Genomic DNA, 23,191 nt, shown 5'->3' with positions numbered 1-23,191 from the left:
AGGGTGGAATTTAAATGCCATCATAATGATAATGGTCTATATGTAATGCTCTGGTACCAGCAAACAGGGAGCGGTCTGATGAATTTAATTGGATACAGCTCCTTTATCAGTGATCCCGACTATGAGAAGCAGTTTGAAAATCGGTTCAAGATTACGAGAGACGACATCCAAACTGATCATTCAAAGTGTGAATCGTTCAGACTCGGCTGTGTATTTCTGTGCTGCCAGTACACAGTGATGTGGTTTAACGTCACCACCTCACTAAAAACCCTGCTGTCTGTTTTGATTGTTTTCAAGTTCATGATCCTGAGAGGCAGGCTGGGGGTATTTGCCTGTTACTGGCCAAGAATCTGTTCACACATTCTCACAATTTACATAAGACTACTGTACAATACTGAAATAGGCCTACAGCTAAATAAAAAATGTAAACACAGAGCTATTAACATTAGAAAGAACTCAACAAACTATCTACTGTATATACAATTCAGAATGTTATCACATGTGTATATGCAGCGTTTTGGTTCAGGCTGTGAAAAGAATAACTTGATAAATACTAAAGGGACAGAATATTGTACATTGTATCAGTGACTAGTACTGTATTTACAGTATACAGTCTGCTTAAACTTAGAAATGACAAACTATATTATTTCATGGAATTGCACAGTATTTGTCAAACTACATCAGATAGTAAGAAGATATAGAATTACCCTGTTATATTTGTTCTGATCTAACATGGCAGATTTATTTATTAAATTATTCCTGAGTGTGACAGTGTGTGGAAATATACTGTTGTTGTGTCACCTCTCAGTATAATGCAATACAGCTCAACAGCACTACAAACTTCAGCCTCTGAAATGACCATAAAATTTAACCAACAACTCTCTAAAACAGTTTCAACAAGAACCTATGGGGAATATTCAAAACCAATTTAGTCCAAAACACTCACTATACTCAAGTATGAGCATTCATATGTTGCCAAATCAACAGCATGAAAGCATCATACCCATGCCTAACAACCAAACTGAAATTAACAACAAGAAATTTAGTCATAATACATGCCAATACAATACCAATATGGGTCAATGACATCTAACTGTGTGAGCAGAAATAAGTAGCCAGCAGCTACATAACCATTAGCTTAGCCAAATGATAGCTAAAGTTAGCTAAGCATACAAACACCAACTCATAATATACAATTTACCTCAAGCAAATGCTCACCTTGGTGGACCAAAGCTGTGATTTTATGTGTCTCAGAGAAGAGTCGTTTATGAGGAATTTCCTAAGCTACAACAGCAGGGCAGAAAAACCGTTGATGAGGATGAGGAACAACCCTTAGTGAGGATGAGGAGTAACCGTTGGTGAGGATGAGGAACAACCGTTGATGAGGATGAGGAACAACCCTTAGTGAGGATGAGGAACTGAACTGTTGGTGAGGATGAGGAACAACCGTTGGTGAGGATGAGGAACAATCGTTGGTGAGGATGAGGAGTAACCGTTGGTGAGGATGAGGAACAACCGTTGGTGAGGAAGAGGAACAACCGTTGGTGAAGATGAGAAACAACCGTTGGTGAAAATGAGGAACAACTGTTGGTGAGGAAGAGGAACAACTGTTGGTGAGGACAAGGAACTGTTGTTGAAGATGAGGAACAACCATTGGTGAGGATAAGGAACTGTTGTTGAAGATGAGGAACAACCATTGGTGAGGATAAGGAACTGTTGTTGAAGATGAGGAACAACCGTTGGTGAGGATAAGGAACAACCATTGGTGAGGATGAGGAACAACCGTTAGTGAGGATGAGGAACTGTTGTTGAAGATGAGGAACAACCAGTGAAATGAATTCAACATAACAAGTGGGCGGAGCCCTGTCAGTTTACAAAAACCGCCGAATTCAGGGGTGACCAATCATGTTCCACTGAGGCTGCGCCTTTACACTGTTGATGATGGTGTAAATGATGTTTCAGACATTTTACTTTTCAACCCTGACAACAATTAAATTTGGGGCAATCACTGAATTGATCTCCAGACTGAACAACTACAACACTGAGACCTGTGGTTGAATAACATTTAAGTTCATTTGAAGATTGAAGATCAGCACAAATTAATGGCAAACCAGGTCTAAAAACAAAAACTTCATCTTTCGTGTGCTCCTCTCTCATTTGATAATCACTGAATGAGAATTACAGTCAGTCCTACCTTCAAATCATGTGATCATGTGACCTCATGTTTCCTTTGTGCTAAATAAAGTGATGTATGACTGCATCATTCAGCTGGAAGAAGACTCATTGCTAACACGTTTGTCACAGTCCTTTATCTGTCACTTCTTTTACACTCAGGTGGGTTTTTACGAAGTAACTCATTATCGATGTACTAACAGATGTTTAAATGATCGAGTACCTTGATACTTCACATATTTCTGTGACTTCAACAATCTGTACATCAAGGAGAGACACAATAAAACATCATCCTTCATGTGCTGCAGGTCTCAGTGTTGTAGTTCTTCAGTCTGGAGATCAAATGTTTCACCCAGGAGACACAGTGATGTTGGAGTGCAACATGGGTCCAGGATTCAGCATGGGCAGCTACACCATGTTCTGGTACCGACAAAACCACCACGGAGCCCAACTGCAGTTCATCATCAAAGAGTATGACCAAACTGTGGGGTGCTTCCAGATGTCCATTGATACATCCAAAAACAACTTCTCCCTTAAAATTACTGAGCTGTTTCTCAATGACAGCAGCACCTACTACTGTGCTGCCAGTCACAGTGATGCACACAGGCCAGACAGTCATACAAATATCAAGTCTGTCTGTCACAGATGGCTCACAGCAGGAAGGAGCTGTGGCTCATTTGGGTTTCATGCTAAACTGGCAACTGCTCCACAGTTGCAACAGTAGAATAATAGCAAAATAAAGACAAATTCCCCCCCAAAAAGGTATACATATACAGGGCTTGTAGTTTATATCAGATGGTATTTGGTCACAGTTCAACCACCACTCTGATAGAGGTCACTATCTAACAACTATTAGCAATGTTTGCAGATAACACTTCATAGTATACAACTCATGTATAATTGGGGTTTTATTAATGCATAATTCATCACTATTACAATGGCTAAAATACTGCATTGTTGTATTCTTTTATGCATCCGAGTTTGGTCAACTACATGTGATATTAAAAGAGACAAAAGACAGAGTTGCAGACTAAGTTCCTTTCAGCCAGATTCATACTGTGCTTTGTGCTTAAAGAGAGTTGATAAAATGCACCAATCTTAGGAGGTATTTGTGTTTGTTGTACTAATCAGATTATATTTTACGTCAAACAATCTGACCTTATTGAAGCAGCAATTACTACACATGGTCTATACAAGTCCTCAAAGAACAGCTTCACACTGCTCACAGGGACCCGCATGAATCTATGAAACAATATGAATGTAGGCAAAGAGTTCCTGGTAAAAGAAACACAGAGTGAACGGGGAGGATCCGAGCTTCTTTCAGAACATTTGATTGTAGCAGTAAAGGAAGATACACCTGTTCAGTCAGTGAAGACAACAGAGGGCGGACTGAGTGGACTGCTCTGTTTTCTGTACTATCATCTGTATAAAAACTGTGACAATGACAACGTCTTCTTGGTTGCTGTTCTTATCTTCTCCAGTAAGAACATTTAAATTCAATTGAAAGAAGATTTTCTTGCTTCAGTTGTTTTTTGTTTACTTGTTGTCTTCTTTGTTATTTTCCAGATTTCTCCCTCTGTGTAAAAATTCAACAGCTTCCATTTTTAATCAGTCATGAAGGAGACAAGATCGTTACTTTGTAGTGTGAACAAGATGATGATCAATATAACTACATGTACTGGTACAGACAAAGCAGAGGTGGGGAAAAAATACAGATGGTAATATATTCTTATGGTAAAGATTCATGGGACACTGAAGCTCCTTTCAACAAATCCAAGTACACCATGACCCGGTCTACATTTAAATCCTCTCTGGAGATACGCTCTGCTGAAGCCAGAGACTCAGCTGTGTATTACTACCTCCAGTATAGCACAGTGGTTCAGAAAGCCTCAACAGCTAAACAACAACCTCACGAGAGAACCAAGAGGAGGGATGAGTGACAAGGACCAATGTATTGAACTCTGAGGGTCAGGATTTTGTTGTTGTGTGAGACATGACAGGCAACTAACATCAATGTGACATGAAAATAAGGATTGGAACATAACTAAAAAAAGAGTATATAAAAAAAAAAACTGTACAGTGAACATCTATCAGTTTAGTGAAAGTACAATGACTCCTCCACAAGTCATGATGTTTCTGCAGCACCACAAATCTTATCGGTTCAGATAACACACCAGGTGTTAATGTGGTAAAGATTATTTGTCACATTCTGTGTTACTGTTCTACATGCTTTCTCATCTGTGTCACACGTCTCACATTGTTAGGATTATTTATCCCATACATCATTGTCCTGTACATTGTATCATTGTGTCTCATCCCTGTGCTTAAATCTGTATTTTCTTATATATTTTAATCTTGTGTGCAGCCTGAAGTTTAGGTTATCATACAGAGACCTCTACAGGGTTCCTGTGGGATTACAATTAGATGAAAACTTTTGTTTTTTTAAAAGTAAGGCCTATACAATATGTAAAAGGTTGGCTAGTCAAATAATTTCAGAATGATGGAGTTACTACCAATCACTTAGTTTATTAAGAATAATAACAATAAAATTGAAATTAAGATGTAACAGCTTAAAGAACAGAGTGATATGTTTTTTCATTTTAATTGGTCCTTGCTATAGGGACCACATTGAATAGACTAACACCACTTGTCACAGCATTTCGGCTAATTTTCAAAACTTTACATGGATCAAAGGTGTATTAAAATTTGGTAATGCAGTAAATTCTTTGGTTGATAACAGATGTGGCATATTTTAAACTAATAATGCATAATGATGTTATATTGTTATAGCTGATTAATATACTATTTGTCCTCTAATTAGTTATGAAATTATTAGTACATATTATTGAATAATGACTTAAAAACTTATGTGAATTATGATGTATATGATGTCATATATAAATTTGATGATTTGTTGTTAAACTTGTGTTAGCTATTTTTTTGGCCACTGGGGGGCAGCAGAACAAGCTGTAAACACTACAGGGTGATAAAATGTCAAATGTGTTAGCAAACAGATGTTTACACATCCAGCAGACACAGAGCAACATTAGCATTCATGTTTGCGTATACTTGACGAATGTAAGTCCAATATTCACTCTCCCTTTTTGCTCTGTTTTGGTCTCAACCAAATGCGGGGCGGGTAGTGTACAGTGGCTTTATCAGAGCAGCTGTGGTTGAAAACTGAATTAATGAGAGCAGTGAGACAACGCAACTGTTGCGGCCACGAAGCCAAAAAATTGGCTATAAAAGACGCTGTAAAGCTCTGTAGAGCTGAAGGAAATCGCAGACTTGGGTGGTAACTGTAAGTCCATCACAAGTGACACTCTTTACACTACTACTAGTAGTCTTTTCATTCATCGTCAGTGTAAAAATATTGATTTGTGCAGCTTTAAGCATTGAATTGCATTTTGCTTGTATGCCATTTTCATCCACTTTGAGGCATTTCGTGCTGTGCCCATTTCAAAGATGTATGTTGCTCCAAATTAGAAGACAAGAAATCAACAATTTAAGGATCACAGTATCTACAGCATTGGTCGAACGTTATTCAGTAAATGTGCCTCCTCACTTCTCTGACAGCTGGGTGGGATAAAGAGGTGTGACCAGGAGAGATGTCACTTCCTCTAAGCAGCTAAAAACAAACACAGTTTCTCTTTTCCTTCTATTCTTCTTGCTTCTTTTCTCAGCTGTCACAGAAATAGCAGCAGTCAGGTTGGAGCTGGTTCAGCCTTCAGTCAGCCCGACCTGTGCAGCTGCTTTCACAGACAGAGAGAGATGGAGGCTGAGATATGGGGAAGCTGGGTGGGGGAAGCGAAGAGGAGACAACGAAAGAGACTTCAGGTTTTTGTGTGATACTTTTTCACCGTGGGGACAGGGGGCCACGGTGATACAATCCTATAGAGCCGCCATACAAAAACCTCCTCCCATTAACATCCATTGTGTAGACTGCTACATGCTACTTTGGATACTTGATAGAGCAGAAAACATCAATATTATGAAGGTGTGCAGGATGTCATGTCAATTTGGGAGTAAAGTGTCAATTTATATGCAGAACTTTAGCTGGAAAAAGTTTTTTAAATGACTTCAAATTCATTTTTGCAGCACTTGGATGTTTGTTTTACTCATCTTGACAAAAACAAAACATCTTTGGACATTATGAAGCTCATCCTGCATGTTTGAACCTTCTTCATCCTGTGGATTATTAGACTGTGTCTAAACATGCTGATTATGGAAAGTTTTGTGACTTTTTGGTTGAGGAGGGATTCAGTGTGACACTGGAACCGAAGCTTACTTTGGAAAGGGAACAAAACTCACAGTTTTGGGTAAGTCAGAACTCTCACAACTTCAGTTCACTTAAACAAACATAAAACAGTTGAGTTGTTTGTGTAACATTAAAGCAAAAATCAGTTGTCATGAAAAAGCTCAGTAATTCTGCACTGTGACAATACCAACTAAGCGTATTTTGGAAAAGGAACAAAATTGACTGTTTTAGGTAAGTGAAGGATGATAAAGATGAAGAAAGTTTTGTAATTAGAGTGGTGCATTAAGAAACTTAATGAACTTTATAGTTCAAGTTCAGCTCAGTGCTTTTTGATGTTAAGCTTTAACACTGTGTCAGTTACGAAGCTTACTTCGGCGCAGGCACAAAACTGACTGTTCTTGGTAAGTAAGACATCAAAATTAATTCTCATGAATCCATGTGTAAAAAAATGCACAATATAAAAGCAGGCTGGTTGTTTGGGGGGAAAAGGAGATTTATTTTGCTCAAAACCAGACCGTATTGCAGCAGATTTTGGCCTTTTTATTTGGAGAAAAGTGACATTTAACAGCCTACAATAAACACTTAAACTAAAGAAGTAAAGGCAGCATTTTGGGCTGCTTTGAGCACTGTGTCACAGTGCACTTGAGTGCACTTGAGTGCACTGTGACACAGTGGCTTATTTTGGTGCTGGAACAAAATTGACTGTTTTAGGTAAGAAATAATTCATTAAACATTGCTCTGGTATCGTTTTGTAAGATGTTTCTGACACTGTACAGTTACTCAAAGGCCAGACCTCCTCCTGACTACTGATGATCTGTGTATTTAGCAGTTCCTAGGCTAAATCAGAAATAGCCCCAAAAAGCATGAATATATTATTAAAAGGTAAAAATAAATACATAAATGAATAAAACAGGGATGATGTAACTGTTCTGTAAACTATAATAAATTAAAGTGGAAGTCTTAACATGTCAAAGAGTGACAAAGTTGGAATAAATTCAAAGTGTCACAAATAAAGAGAAGCTGTAGGAAGAGTTTTTGTTACGATCAAACACTCTGTGCTCCTACAGCGAGGCTTACTTTGGAGCTGGAACTAAACTCACTGTTTTAGGTAAGAAAACCTGCAAAAATAATCTCACAGAGCATGATTCACAACCGTTTGTTTGTGAAGGATATGTGCAATACTAAGAATATACATTTAGACTTTTTAATTTGATGGTAGTAAACAAAGTATACTCGTTTTTGAGTTAGTTTGTGTCAGTAAAACAAGTCTTGTCTATCTTCTCCAGTAAAAGTACTGCAGCAATAAAACATTTGGCTTAACGCCCAGATTATTACTCTCAGTGAGTTCTTATCAGCACTATGAAATACTGTGAGTTCTCAATCAGAAGCTTACTTTGGAGCTGGAACTAAACTCACTGTTTTAGGTAAGACAGTAAAAAATAATTTAATATGTACTAATATAACATATCATTAAGATGTACTTCAAAATTGTTTGTTTTGATAACTACTACCACCAAGTTAGTTTTTTTGCACTTAAATTGACCTTTTAATGGACAGTTTAATATCGTCAAGAGAAGATTTCATTTGGTAAAATTATGTCCTTGAGAGTTTTGTGTGTAAGTATTTAAAGATTTTAGTTTATGTGAAAGTAAACACAAAGAGTTTACAGCTTTCAGTGCTGAAAGGTTGAGCAGTTTTTCTACAGCCTTGTATTTGTGTGAGCAACTACGAGCCTGCTTACTTTGGCAGTGGCACCAGACTAACAGTGCTGGGTAAGAAAATTATAGAAATCATATCAATTAATCTAAATCTGCAAAATTATTGTTGTAAATGTTTTAATGTCTTATTCTGTGATTTTCTGGAGTTGTACTGTGTCAAAAGTGCCAAATAAAATATAAAATCTATAGAATAAGAATCTCACACTACGTTAGGCATCAGAATTTGACTTTTATAGTTAATTTCTAACCTTTAAACTGTGACATTTTTGCAGTTTATAATATTCATGTCAGCCAACACTGTCTCAGTTTCAAAACAAAGTTAAATGTATTTACTTGAATTGGTAAAGAAATGTAGGGAAAAAGTTTTTAAAAAATATACAAAGTGAATGAATCAGTAAGTGATAATTGTGATATTGTGACTGTACTGTAGACATACTGTAAAGAAGTTAGAGGTTCATTCAGTCCTTGTAGGTCGGTGTCAGTGTTTTACATGCAAGTCAGCAGTGTGCTCTGACAATTATCCTACTTATTTTGGAGAAGGAACCAGGCTAACAGTTGTTGGTAAGATCACTGGGATAACTTCATAACATTTATCTGAGATGAAATCTTAATGACTCTCAATGTGACTTTGGCCACCTGCAATGATCATGGTGTATTTGCTGTTTTTAAGGTTACAACTATACATTGTTTTGTTGTTGATCTCCAGGATTTTGATGATGTAACTCTAATCTGATGATTCATGTCCTTACAGAAAACAACCGTAATGTAACAGCACCAACAGTGAAAGTGCTTCCACCTCCTTGCAACCAGAGAGACAAGCAGATAAAGAAGACCTTAGTTTGTGTGGTCACTGGATTCTACCCAGACCATGTCAGTGTATTCTGGCAGATCAATGGGGTGAATGTCATCAATGGTGTGGCGACGGACAACGCTGCCCTGCAGGAAGGAAATGGCAATTACAACATCACCAGCAGGTTGAGGGTCTCTGCCACAGTTTGGTACAAACCTAAAAGTAACTTCACCTGCATTGTCAGCTTCTTCAATGGAACTGAAACCGAAAATTATCAAAATTCAATTTTTGGTAAAAAAGGTATGTTCATGTAAAATTCAGAAATGACTGAATTGTTTGTGACGAATACATGTAAATGATCATCTGTCCTCATCTAAGCCATGTTTATTCTTCTATCAGATACAGAGGGGAAGATGACAAGAAGTAAATATATTATTTTTTCATTCCGTACACAAAAATGCATCAATTCTATACTTATCATTACATACAAAACATTCAGCATCTTATGTATTTGAAAAAGGATATACGTATAACTGAATAATTAGTCTTTGAATCATGTCACTTATGTGGGTATTTGAACTTTCTGCAGGCAAATATTTGATGATCACAAATAATGCCAAACACTCCTACGGTGTTTTCATCGTCAAGAGCAGCGTCTATGGAGCCTTTGTTGTGTTTCTGGTGTGGAAGCTTCAGGTTTGTTCTGTTTCTGTTGCTTAGATGCTTTGATTAGCTTCAGTTTCCTGTACTTGACATAAAAACTAGCTCCATATATTTGAATAAAAAGTAAAAAGAGCTCATGACATTAAGACATTGTGTCCTTCTCTTTCTGTTGCAGGGAAAACACAACTGAGAGCTGAGCTGCAGCCTGAACAAGTGAACTCTCAGAGATCGATTCTGTTAGTTTCTGTAAATAAAGATTGAGAACATTGAACTTATATTTCTTATATTTCCACTATGTTGTGTGTTACAAAGCATTCGCGCTCTTAATAGTAATTCTGCACACAGTAGATGAACAGTTTCAGGCATATTTTTGTTACAATCTTAAAGCTATAACTAGCATAAAAATACTTTGGCATCACGTTTTTATAAATACGTCTGTATAATGTGTGGTAGTGTGTGGTTGTAAACTGCTTGTTTGCTAAATTTTCTTTTCAATAAAAGTATTTCAGAGAATCTTGAAAAGCTTTTGCTTTCATTTATTCAATAAATGTTGAGTGTCCTACTGAGTTTTTGTAGTTTGTCCTACAAATGATTCTCATGACAGATTCAGGCAGTAAGACTTTATTTACATAGTGTTTATCTAAACCAGATTCATCTTCATATCAGACACTATTCATACACTGTGGTTCTTTTACAAGAAAGAAAGAAAGAAAGAAAGAAAGAGAGAAAGAGAGAAAGAGAGAAAGAAAGAGAGAAAGAGAGAAAGAGAGAAAGAAAGAAAGAAAGAAAGAAAGAAAGGATTAGACAGATAAGTTTGTCAGTTGCTCCAAATTGTTGCTGATATGTAGTTTGGATACTGACCCCCGTCACTGCTCTCACATCTCATCTTACACTCAACATCACTTTTTCCAGAGATAGTGTGAGGTATTTTTAGCTGCTCGCCTTTCTGCCTGTTTTCTGAGAAATCAGATATTTCATGTTGAAATACCTTATCTCAAGAAAACATCACAAGCTGCTTCAGTTGGGTCATAACAAGATTTTCCAATGAGCAAACTGAAAGGTGACTGAAGTGTTGTTTTCTGGTGACATTTAGGTGATGAATTAAATCCAGACGACTAATCTGAATTATAATATTCTTTCTTTTATAAATTATTGATTAAAGTGAGTTTATCTGAGTTTTTTCCACTTTGCACAACTAAGTATGACAGTTTATATTATCTTTATGAATAAAGATTATCTTCCTTTATGTTAAAGACTCACAGTAATAAAGTAAATGTGAGAGTGTGAGTCTACCACATAACAACAGGAAATCAACGTTCTCATCTGTGTACAGAAGGAGGTCAAAGCTGTTGTTGGTGAGGGAGACAAACCGGGGCTTGAAACCCTGCAGAGGAGTAGAGAGCGACAGCAGAGGAGAGGATGTGGTCACAGAGCAGCCTGCAGATCGTTCTCTGTGCTGAGAAATGACGAAGGTGCAACCTTCTACTTTACCACAACCTCCGGTTCACAGAATCCACCTGCATCTCTGCACCAACCCCCCGCCCTGCACATCTCTGAGCAAACAGCTGGAAAAGCTGCCATTTCTGTGTCAACTGAGGCTACAGAATGAACATGAGTGTGTTGTAACACACAACACATGTTTACCCAGATCTGGTGCAGAAATTTGCATATGAAAGTTTGTTTCTTTTGTTGCAGTATAGAGATATAAAATAAATGTATTGCAATTATAGACTAAAGACAACTATACCTGTAACAACAGTAATTCATACTAAATATAAAACAGGGTGTTCGATTGTAATCTCAAATAAATCATCCTCACGTGAATAACTAAGTCAGACACAATACATAACTGTATTTAAAGCATATCATGGAGATTTATTAAACGCTTCTGTCTCAACGTTCCTCCATCAAAACTGGTATAAGTTGAAACCCCAGTGGGAATCCAACTAAGGAAGATTTCTTCCTCATTTCACCATTTGTTTCCTTTAAAAACATGTTTTTTGCTCACTAGAGTCAGATAAACAGGAAACAATGTCTGAGAGACACTAACAGAAACATGGTGTGTCTGACATCTGTGAGCAAGATAATTATATCTACTCCCACTAACCACAACCGTAAAATGAATTATGATAAGAAGTTGTTGTTCTTCCTTTTGTTAGGAAGCACAAAACAAAGCTTCATACTCTCTTTCTCTGTAATATTTAAGTCCAGTTAAAGCAGTGTGTGAGCCCTGCAATTCTGAATGAGCCACACAGGAGAATAATTTCAAAGTTTGGGTTGAAATACTTGGTAACACTTTACTTCAAAAGCTAAAAATACCAAGACAAGGCACGTTTATTTTTATAGCACATTTCAACAACAAGGCAATTCAAAGTGCTTCACATAAAGCATAAACGGCATCAAGACAGATTGTAAAAGCAACACAAGGCAATATAAAAAGACATACATTTATTTAATACAATTCATAAGTGTCAAATTGGAAAATAAAAAAAATAAAGATATTAATCAAAAGCCTCAAAATGTGATTTAATAAATGGCAGCAGCAAACAGAAAAGTCTTCAGCCTTGATTTAAAAGAACAGAGTTGCAGCAGACCTGCAGTTTTCGGGGAGTTTGTTCCAGATGTGTGGTGCATAAAAACTGAACGCTGCTTCTACCAGGCTGGAAGGTTTCTGTTTAACATGGATATTAAACACTAAACTATACCTGGACAGATAACGTTTGGTGCAGTAGACTGAAACTTCTGCAGATATAATGTAATCGAGGAGATTTCAATGATTATTTGTTGGTGCTGGGTTACTACACTTCAGCAACTAGACACGAGGAAGACACATTTCATTTGTCATGTTGAACGACCCCTTGTGGTGCAAACTGAATATCGAGTCACACACAGGTTCTATCAAAATGTTTTCATAATCAAATAATCATATGCATTCATATATGCAGAAATGCAGATAATGTATCATCTATCTATCAACATACAACTGAAGTAAAACACACACAGAGAACATGAACGCTGCAAAGGAAAAACTGAGCATTTAAGGAGCATCAGGGAATCTATGACCTTTATTGACCTCTGTTGGAAACTGTGAAATTACAATATGAACAGAACTTGTTCCCACTGCAAGTCTCTGGGAAACCATGATGAATACACAGTACGCTGGTGTTTGTTATGGTATGTTGTGATACATATATTAATGACATCTCATTTTCTTTTTTCTGTGTCCAACTCTTAAAACCTCCTAATAAAGTAAAAAGACAGATTTGATAGCTAAATAAGTGAACCCATGAAGGTGTAATGCTACTTACACATCACAAGTCAACATTGTTGTATAAATAAATAAAATCATTTTGACTACTTTCCTACATTGTGACCAATAGTGGGGCTCAGACTCAGTTTGTCAGGCTCAGCTCAGTCAGACTTTGCTCACTTTTCATCTGAACTGCATCTCTAAACTAAGTATAGAGACCATTGGACTGTTAGCATGTTGATGTGTATGTTAACTACTGGATTTAAACATGTTCACGTTTGTCATGTTAGCAAGCAAACATGTAAAGTATGTCAAGTTAATCATGTGATTAGCATGATGGCAAAGGTGTGACTAAAACTCACCTTGGACTCTGAGTTGCAGCTGTCTCTGCTCCAGCTGTTGCTGAGAAGAGGCTGAGTCTTCAGCTGGCTGATAATCATGGTGCCATCTGCTGGATAAACCTGCAACACAGCATACAGTCAGAGCTATGATACAATCAATGATCAATCCTCTCAGCCTTGATTTCAACTGCAATGTCTGAATCACAATTAGACAAACGAGTAGAATAAGAATTTGGTACCAATTCATAAGACATAATTCATAACTACGTCAAGTCTGCAGTTGTGAAAAAGGAACAATTAGATGGCTGTAATACTGTAAATCTTGAGGATGAAGTAAAAGGAAAAATCTGCTTTAATGTAGATGGCCGTAAACATTCAGGTCTCATGTATCTTACATTAAATGCCAGTTCTGTAGTGTATATTTCTATGTTGGCAGTCAGCACAGTGCTGCAGATTCCCCTCAAGTCAATAAAGAAAACAAATGTTTGCAGAGTAAACAAGATGTTCAGGCTAAAGAACAACTGCAGCCAGTCTATTTACACACAATTTTCAGTCATTCTGAGGACATTTGAGCTCTACTGAGAACATACCATTTGTGATATTATGTGTAAAGAATTTTAAAATGATTATATTATAGTTATAATCTCAAACTTGTCACATTCAGGAATGACAGACTCTCAAAGTAGAGAAGTCTGATAAAAGTCACAAACCTTGAAACTGCTGCTTTGAACCATGTGTTTTAATGTAGGTAAAAAAAAAAACTTTTTGTGATAGAAAAAAAATCTCTCTTCATCAGTGTTTATAATTTTTCTTTAATGACGTCAGTTCAGTTGGATCATTCTTCTTCTGCGTCTGTGACTCACCACATAACTGAACATAACAGCATCAAATGTGATCTCTGTTTGTCAGTGTAACTGATCAGAATGAAAGTTTAAGTACATCACAGTGATGCACAGTAGAGGGCGCTCTACTACCATTTATACACCTATCAATACTTTGAATGACAGCACTGTAGATGTGTGTAGTGCAGCTCTCAGGATCACATCACAACGCAGCGACACTCCCACCTGTAGCTCTTCATGTCTCTAACTATAATAGACTCTGGCAGTTTGTATCTAAGAAAACATGGATATTATCATCATCAAACAAGACCTCTTCAGATTGTCCGTCTTCTTGCTGTGGACTACAGGTAATTTACAATAAAATCAAATGTGGATTGGTTTACGAACATGAGTTAACATGCACATATTTACATATTTTTGCTTTTATTATAACTAAATATCATTTTGAAGTGATGACAGAGGATGTCAGAATGCAACAAGAAAAGGTTAACTATGGCCCTTTATCCTTTATTGTTGAACACACAGGTCTAATTGATGGGAGTGATGTGACCCAGAACCCCATAATGTGGAAAGACCAGGGTGAAAATGCAACAATATACTGCAACCACACCAAGGGTGATTTATTTTACCAGATGTACTGGTACAGACAGCTGCCAGGAGAAACAATGAAACTAATAGTTTTTACAACAACTGCAAAAACAGATCATGACTTTGAACCAGACTTCAAAAATAGGAGATTCTCAGCTACTAAGCCTAACGCTGCCAATGGGACATTCACAGTGAAGAATCTGGAACCAAAAGATAAAGGCTTGTATTTCTGTGCTGTCAGTGAGCACAGTGATACAGATGCACTTGACAGCTGAACAAAAACCTCAGTGCACTGATGGAACAACTGCTACCAACTCAATTTATCTCCTGTACTGTACATCTCTCTTTTCTGTACTGTAGGGGGACCTCGAGCACCACAAACACTCCCAGTTACACTTTGATTCATCACATGGATTACACAGCAGCTCACAGAACATCACACTGCAGAGACACTCCCACCTGTAACTCTTTATATCTCTGTAATTACATTGACAGTTACAGTATATATGAGACTTGGTGCTTTACAACATGGACATTATCAAACATGGTCTCCTCAGCTTCTTACTATCTCTACTTTGGAACAAAGGTAAAGTACAGTGAGATCTGGGGCTGAGAAATATGGTTGAAATCAATATCATGATAGAAATAGGAATGTTGACTGACAACTAAAAATATCAATCATGACAAATTAATACAATCCACTATTATACTTTACATCAGTAAAACTATTTATACATGTCAAACAATTTACAATTAGATGGAATATTTACATTTGGACACCTGCAAAACACTAACATGATATGAGCATTTCATCATGATACGACACTATTCAACTGAGAGTCAAACAGTTTGAATCACTAAATTATCATCCAGACTGAGTACAATGATCTCTGCATTACAACTAAAACTTTTATTTCGGGAATGAGAGCAGACAATGACAACGGTTGTAAAATACTCTACTGTATGTGAGTTAAAATATTCACTTGAGGTAACTTTTACTGTTTCACACACAGGTCTAGTTGTTGGGAGTGATGTCACCCAGACCTCCATACTATGGAAAAACAAGGATGAAAGTGCAACAATGTCCTGCAACCACACCAAGGGTGCTGGCTACAGCCAGATGTACTGGTACAGACAGCTGCCAGGAGAAGCAATGAAACTCATTGTGTTCACTGTTCCAACCAGCAAACCTGACTTTGAGCCAGACTTCAAAAATGAGAGATTCTCAGCTACTAAGCCTAACTTTGCTAATGGGACATTCACAGTGAAGAATCTGGAACCAGGAGATAAAGGCTTGTATTTCTGTGCTGTCAGTGAGCACAGTGATACAGATGCACTTGACAGCTGAACAAAAACCTCAGTGCACTGTTGGAACAACTGCTACCAACTCAATTTATCTCCTGTACTGTACATCTCTCTCTCCTGTACTGTAGGGGGACCTCGAGCACCACAAACACTCCCAGTTACACTTTGATGTGGAGTTTGACACAGCAGCTCACAGAACATCACACTGCAGAGACACTCCCACCTGTAACTCTTTATATCTCTGTAATTACATTGACAGTTACAGTATATATGAGACTTGGTGCTTTACAACATGGACATTATCAAACATGGTCTCCTCAGCTTCTTACTATCTCTACTTTGGAACAAAGGTAAAGTACAGTGAGATCTTGTAACGTAACACCTTCCATCACACAGACTGAGTGTCTCTCATTTTCATTTTGATCAGAACACAATAATGATCCCAGCTGGTCTGATCAAACTCTCTGCAGCTCTGCTCTGTATTGTAGGTACTGCACATCATGAGGCCGAGGATTGAAAGGAGAAGCTGTCACTTTAGCTTTCAAGAAATAATGATGATTTTATGTTCTGACTGCATACAGAGGACTCACTGGTGGTTCTGTAACACTATTTTTTTTTTTACCTCCACAGGTCTAATTAATGGGAGTGATGTCACACTGATCCCTCTGCTGTGGAGGAACGTGAGTCAGTCTGCAACAATGAACTGCAGTCACACTAAGGGCAGTTCATATTGGTACATGTACTGGTACAGACAGCAGCCAGGAGAAAGGATGAAGCAAAACATTTGCATGACCCCAAATCCTACACATACATATGAAAGTGACTTCAGTGAGGCCAAATTTCCAGCAAAGAAGAACGATTATTAGACTGGAAACCACAAGACACAAGACTGAGTTACTGTATTCACAATCATTACAAACACTGTAACAACATATAAACTGAAAAAGATGAAAATCACTTCAACATCAGATTAGAGAGGAGAAAGGAATAAAGAGTATTTTAAAGACCAAGAATTAATGAGAAGACAGATAACTCGGATATAAAAGGGACATGAAAATACTGAAACAGGGAACACAAGAAACTTCAAGCAGCTGTGCTCAACAAATGTTTACATTTCAAAATATTTTATAACAAGAAAATATACAATAAATTATATTACTGTACACCTAGGTTTTCAGTATTATGTTCATTAATTATTGATTGATTCCTTATTCTTTTCAGTTCAATATTTATTTAAAATACATGTCAGAATAGTGAAAATATATCCACCACCAATAACAGAGCAAAGTGAACATCTTTGAATTGCTTGTTTGATCCAACCAGCTGGAACCAGCAAATGTTTGGTGTTTTAGCTTAATATATGATTTCACCATAAGAGTAGGAGTTGATTAATTGTCTGCCAATCGATTAACACCATATAAAATACATTGTGAAGGTGTTTCAGTAATTGAAAATTTACATCACAGCACGACAGCAACCAGAAACTTGCTCACATAATCCAAATCACTGTCTCCTCCCCTCTGAGTTTGTCCCTCAACATCTGTTCAGTCTGTCAGTCAATGTGGAGACAAAGAGGAGGACATCATGATCAGAAACCTCAACAGCATCACTCTGCTGCTTCTCTCACTTTCCTGTAGGTAGAAATTAGAACTGTTTTCTAAAAGATAAATATTTTACAACCATTTCTGTTTTCTTAATATTTTTTCTTTCTTAAATGCAGGTTGTTCACTGAGCACTAAAGTCCTTCAAGTTCCATCATCAATATTAGGAAGTGCTGACAGTTCAGAGATAATCAACTGCAGCCATTCAGTCAGTTCATACATTGCAATATTGTGGTATCAGCAGTCGACGGGCAACTCTAACCTTAAACTCATTGGATATATTCAGTATGCTAGCCCAACCATTGAGGACCAATTCAAACAACATTTCAATGTGACTGGAGATGGTTCAGTGAAATCTCAACTTCATGTACTAAAACTCAGAGAGTCAGAGGACGGTGGCATGTATTACTGTGCAGCTAGTAGGCACAGTGACACAAATACCTTCTTGCCTCTACAAAAACCCTCTCTCATCACTTTACACTGAAGAAGAGCACACCTGCATCTAACTGCAGCCTGTAGCAGGAAATCACTGATATCAGCATTAAAGCCGCCTCTTCCTGTATTAACCAACACAATAGTAGACTGTATAAATCCGCTGATGAAAAGATGTGACGTCCATTATGTCGACTCCTCCTCCTTTACATCCAGACAGCTCTGTTCAGTTTGCACTTGACATTATTTTTTTCTTTTCATCTGCATTTGGATCATGATCAGACTCCTCATACATTTAGCAGCTCTGCCGTTCTGTTTAACAGGTAATATTACATTAACTTATGACATATGGTTCTAAATATGTTCACTGCAGGTTTTTCTCTCCATTAAAGTTGTTTGTTTCACATTTTTTCACAGAACTCTCAAAGAACAGTGTTGATCAGACTCCAGCAGCCATGATCAAAGATCTTGGTGGAGAAATCCTGATAAACTGCAGCCATTCAAACACTAATTTTGAAATAATCCAGTGGTACAAACAGTCTGATGGGAAAAGTGATATGGCTCTTGTTGGTTTTGTACGATACTCTTCTCCAGCTGTTGAGGATAAATTTAAAGAGACTCATAATGTCAGTGGTGATGGTAGAAGTCTGTCATCTCTTCATATTCCAAAGCTGAGTCGATCTGAGGACAGAGCAGTGTATTTCTGTGCTGCCAGTGAAGCACAGTGATACAGATGCACTTGACAGCTGAACAAAAACCTCAGTGCACTGTTGGAACAACTGCTACCAACTCAATTTATCTCCTGTACTGTACATCTCTCTCTCCTGTACTGTAGGGGGACCTCGAGCACCACAAACACTCCCAGTTACACTTTGATTCATCATGTGGATTACACAGCAGCTAACAGCATCAGAGAACATCATCTATGAAACACCCACCTGGAACCTTTTAGATCTCTGTAACTACACCGACAGTTAGATTAGACCTCTTTCAGTCTCTGACTTCTACAACATGGACATCATCAAACATGGTTTCCTAAGCTTGTTAACACTTCTGCTCTGGATAAAAGGTGAGATCAACCCACTACACTATATCCTTTAACCTTTATTATTACGTATAACAAGCAAATGTTGAACATCAATTTAATGGTCTACTAGTCTATAGGGCTACTGTATGTGAGTTAAAATGTTCACTGGTGCAAACTTTTACTGTTTTACACACAGGTCTAGTTGATGGGAGTGATGTCACTCAGACTTCCATAATGTGGAAATTCAAGGGTGAAAATGCAACAATGGACTGCAACCACACCAAGGGTGTTAGCTATTTCCAGATGTACTGGTACAGACAGCTGCCAGGAGAAGCAATGAAACAAATTGTGTTCACTGTTCCAACCAGCAAACCTGACTTTGAACCAGACTTCAAAAATGGGAGATTCTTAGCTACTAAGCCTGACATTGCCAGTGGGACATTCACAGTGAAGAATCTGGAACCACGAGATAAAGGCTTGTATTTCTGTGCTGTCAGTGAGCACAGTGATACAGATGCACTTGACAGCTGAACAAAAACCTCAGTGCACTGTTGGAACAACTGCTACCCACTCAATTTATCTCCTGTACTGTACATCTCTCTCTCCTGTACTGTAGGGGGACCTCGAGCACCACAAACACTCCCAGTTACACTTTGATGTGGAGTTTGATACAGCAGCTCACAGAACATCACACTGCAGAGACACTCCCACCTGTAACTCTTTATATCTCTGTAATTACATTGACAGTTACAGTATATATGAGACTTGGTGCTTTACAACATGGACATTATCAAACATGGTCTCCTCAGCTTCTTACTATCTCTACTTTGGAACAAAGGTAAAGTACAGTGAGATCTGGGGCTGAAATCAATATCATGATAGAAATAGGAATGTTGACTGATAACTAAAAATATCAATCATGGCAAATTAATACAATCCACTATTATACTTTACATCAGTAAAACTATTTATACATGTCAAACAATTTACAATTAGATGGAATATTTACATTTGGACACCTGCAAAACACTAACATGATATGAGCATTTCATCATGATACGGCACTATTCAACTGAGAGTCAAACAGTTTGAATCACTAAATTATCATCCAGACTGAGTACAATGATCTCTGCATTACAACTAAAACTTTTATTTCGGGAATGAGAGCAGACAATGACAACAGTTGTAAAATACTCTACTGTATGTGAGTTAAAATATTCACTTGAGGTAACTTTTACTGTTTCACACACAGGTCTAGTTGTTGGGAGTGATGTCACCCAGACCTCCATACTGTGGAAAAACAAGGATGAAAGTGCAACAATGTCCTGCAACCACACCAAGGGTGATACCTACAGCCAGATGTACTGGTACAGACAGCTGCCAGGAGAAGCAATGAAACTCATTGTGTTCACAGCATTCGGCAGAGAAAATCACGACTTTGGAAATTTCAGCAAAGAGAGATTCTCAGCTACTAAGCCTGACTTTGCTAGTGGGACGTTCACAGTGAAGAATCTGCTGCCAGAAGATAAAGGCTTGTATTTCTGTGCTGTGAGTCAACACAGTGATACAGATGCACTTGACAGCTGAACAAAAACCTCAGCAAGCTGTTACCAACTGTATTTATCTGCTGTACTGTAGGAGGACCTCAAGTACAACACACAACAACTCACAATACAGCCACACTCCCACCTGTAACTTACAACACAGAAATAAACTCTGTTGTAACGTCACACCTTCCATCACACAGACTGAGTGTCTCTCATTTTCATTTCACTCAGAACACAATAATGATCCCAGCTGGTCTGATCAAACTGTCTGCAGCTCTGCTCTGTATTGTAGGTACTGTACATCATGAGGCCGAGGATTGAAAGGAGAAGCTGTCACTTTAGCTTTAAAGACATAATGATGATTTTATGTTCTGACTGCATACAGAGGACTCACTGGTGGTTCTGTGACACTATTTTTTTTTTTTACCTCCACAGGTCTAATTAATGGGAGTGATGTCACACTGATCCCTCTGCTTTGGAGGAACGTGAGTCAGTCTGCAACAATAAACTGCAGTCACACTAAGGGCAGTTCATATTGGTACATGTACTGGTACAGACAGCAGCCAGGAGAAAGGATGAAGCAAAACATTTTCATGACCCCAAATCCCACACATACATATGAAAGTGACTTCAGTGAGGCCAAATTTCCAGCAAAGAAGAACGATTATTAGACTGGAAACCACAAGACACAAGACTGAGTTACTGTATTCACAATCATTACAAACACTGTAACAACATATAAACGGAAAAAGATGAAAATCACTTCAACATCAGATTAGAGAGGAGAAAGGAATAAAGAGCATTTTAAAGACCAAGAATTAATGAGAAGACAGATAACTCGGATATAAAAGGGACATGAAAATACTGAAACAGGGAACACAAGAAACTCCAAGCAGCTGTGCTCAACAAATGTTTACATTTCAAAACATTTGATAACAAGAAAATATACAATAAATTATATTACTGTACACCTAGGTTTTGAGTATTATGTTCATTATTTATTGATTGATTCCTTATTCTTTTCACTTCATCATTTATTTAAAATACATGTCAGAATAGTGAAAATATACCCACCACCAATAACAGAGCAAAGTGAACATCTTTGAATTGCTTGTTTGATCCAACCAGCTGGAACCAGCAAATGTTTGGTGTTTTAGCTTAATATATGATTTCACCATCAGAGTAGGAGTTGATTAATTGTCTGCCAATCGATTAACACCATATAAAATACATTGTGAAGGTGTTTCAGTAATTGAAAATTTACATCACAGCACGACAGCAACCAGAGACTTGCTCACATAATCCAAATCTCTGTCTCCTCCCCTCTGAGTTTGTCCCTCAACATCTGTTCAGTCTGTCAGTCAATGTGGAGACAAAGAGGAGGACATCATGATCAGAAACCTCAACAGCATCACTCTGCTGCTTCTCTCACTTTCCTGTAGGTAGAAATTAGAACTGTTTTCTAAAAGATAAATCTTTTATAACCATTTCTGTTTTCTTAATATTTTTTCTTTCTTAAATGCAGGTTGTTCACTGAGCACTAAAGTCCTTCAAGTTCCATCATCAATATTAGGAAAAGCTGACAGTTCAGAGATAATCAACTGCAGCCATTCAATCAGTGGATACGATACAATATTGTGGTATCAGCAGTTGACGGGCAACTCTGACCTTAAACTCATTGGATATATTCAGTATACTAACCCAACCATTGAGGACCAATTCAAACAACATTTCGATGTGACTGGAGATGGTTCAGTGAAATCTCAACTTCATGTACTAAAACTCAGAGAGTCAGAGGACGGTGGCATGTATTACTGTGCAGCTAGTAGGCACAGTGACACAAATACCTTCTTGCCTCTACAAAAACCCTCTCTCATCACTTTACACTGAAGAAGAGCACACCTGCATCTAACTGCAGCCTGTAGCAGGAAATGCTGATATCAGCATTAAAGCCGCCTCTTCCTGTATTAACCAACACAACAGTAGACTGTATAAATCCACTGATGAAAAGATGTGACGTCCATTATGTCGACTCCTCCTCCTCCTTTACAACCAGACAGCTCTGTTCAGTTTGCACTTGACATTATTGTTTTGTTTTCATCTGCATTTGGATCATGATCAGACTCCTCATACATTTAGCAGCTCTGCCGTTCTGTTTAACAGGTAATATTACATTAACTTATGACATATGGTTCTAAATATGTTCACTGCAGGTTTTTCTCTCCACTAAAGTTGTTTGTTTCACATTTTTTTCACAGAACTCTCAAAGAACAGTGTTGATCAGACTCCAGCAGCCATGATCAAAGATCTTGGTGAAGAAATCCTGATAAACTGCAGCCATTCAAACACTAATTTTGATATGATCCAGTGGTACAAACAGTCTGCTGGGAAAAGTGATATGGCTCTTGTTGGTTATGTACGACTCACTTCTCTAGTTGTGGAAGATAAATTCAAAGAGACTCATAATGTGAGTGGTGATGGTAGAAGTCTGTCATCTCTTCATATTCCAAAGCTGAGTCGATCTGAGGACAGAGCAGTGTATTTCTGTGCTGCTAATGACGCACAGTGCTGCACAAACCCTCCGTCTTTGACAAAAACCTTCTCTGATGAAACCAGTTACACAATCACAATCATTCACCTGCTGATAACACAAAGCA

The 23,191-nt window shown here is 37.7% G+C and overlaps 1 protein-coding gene and 2 gene segments (V, D, J or C); 2 read left to right on the top strand and 1 right to left on the bottom strand.

Annotated features, from left to right (window-relative positions):
- LOC121881008 overlaps positions 1–23,191 on the bottom strand; it is a 153,383-nt gene that overhangs the window by 6,529 nt on the left and 123,663 nt on the right. For 5 of the 9 annotated variants that reach the window (XM_042388671.1, XM_042388668.1, XM_042388667.1 and 2 more), the window contains 2 exons: positions 13,214–13,312; positions 1,219–1,538 (listed from right to left, as the gene is read on the bottom strand). In XM_042388671.1, coding sequence (XP_042244605.1) covers positions 1,266–1,538; positions 13,214–13,312 — 372 coding nt within the window. In that variant the 3' untranslated portion in view covers positions 1,219–1,265. Of the gene's footprint in view, positions 1–236; positions 1,585–5,324; positions 5,967–13,213; positions 13,313–23,191 lie in introns of those variants that run through there. The other 4 variants (XM_042388665.1, XM_042388666.1, XM_042388670.1 and 1 more) reach the window with 4 other exon arrangements.
- On the top strand, positions 14,901–16,646 carry LOC121881018. The segment is given in 2 exon segments: positions 14,901–15,208; positions 15,636–16,646. Coding segments are annotated over 2 exon segments (393 nt in total).
- Positions 18,265–20,746, top strand: LOC121881020. The segment is given in 3 exon segments: positions 18,265–18,283; positions 18,796–19,029; positions 20,240–20,746. Coding segments are annotated over 2 exon segments (393 nt in total).

The sequence above is a fragment of the Thunnus maccoyii genome, chromosome 16 (genome assembly GCF_910596095.1).
Source record: "Thunnus maccoyii chromosome 16, fThuMac1.1, whole genome shotgun sequence".
Lineage (NCBI taxonomy): Eukaryota > Metazoa > Chordata > Actinopteri > Scombriformes > Scombridae > Thunnus > Thunnus maccoyii.
The sequence above is the reverse complement of the archived record's forward strand: the minus strand, read 5'-3'. Positions and strand labels throughout refer to the sequence as shown.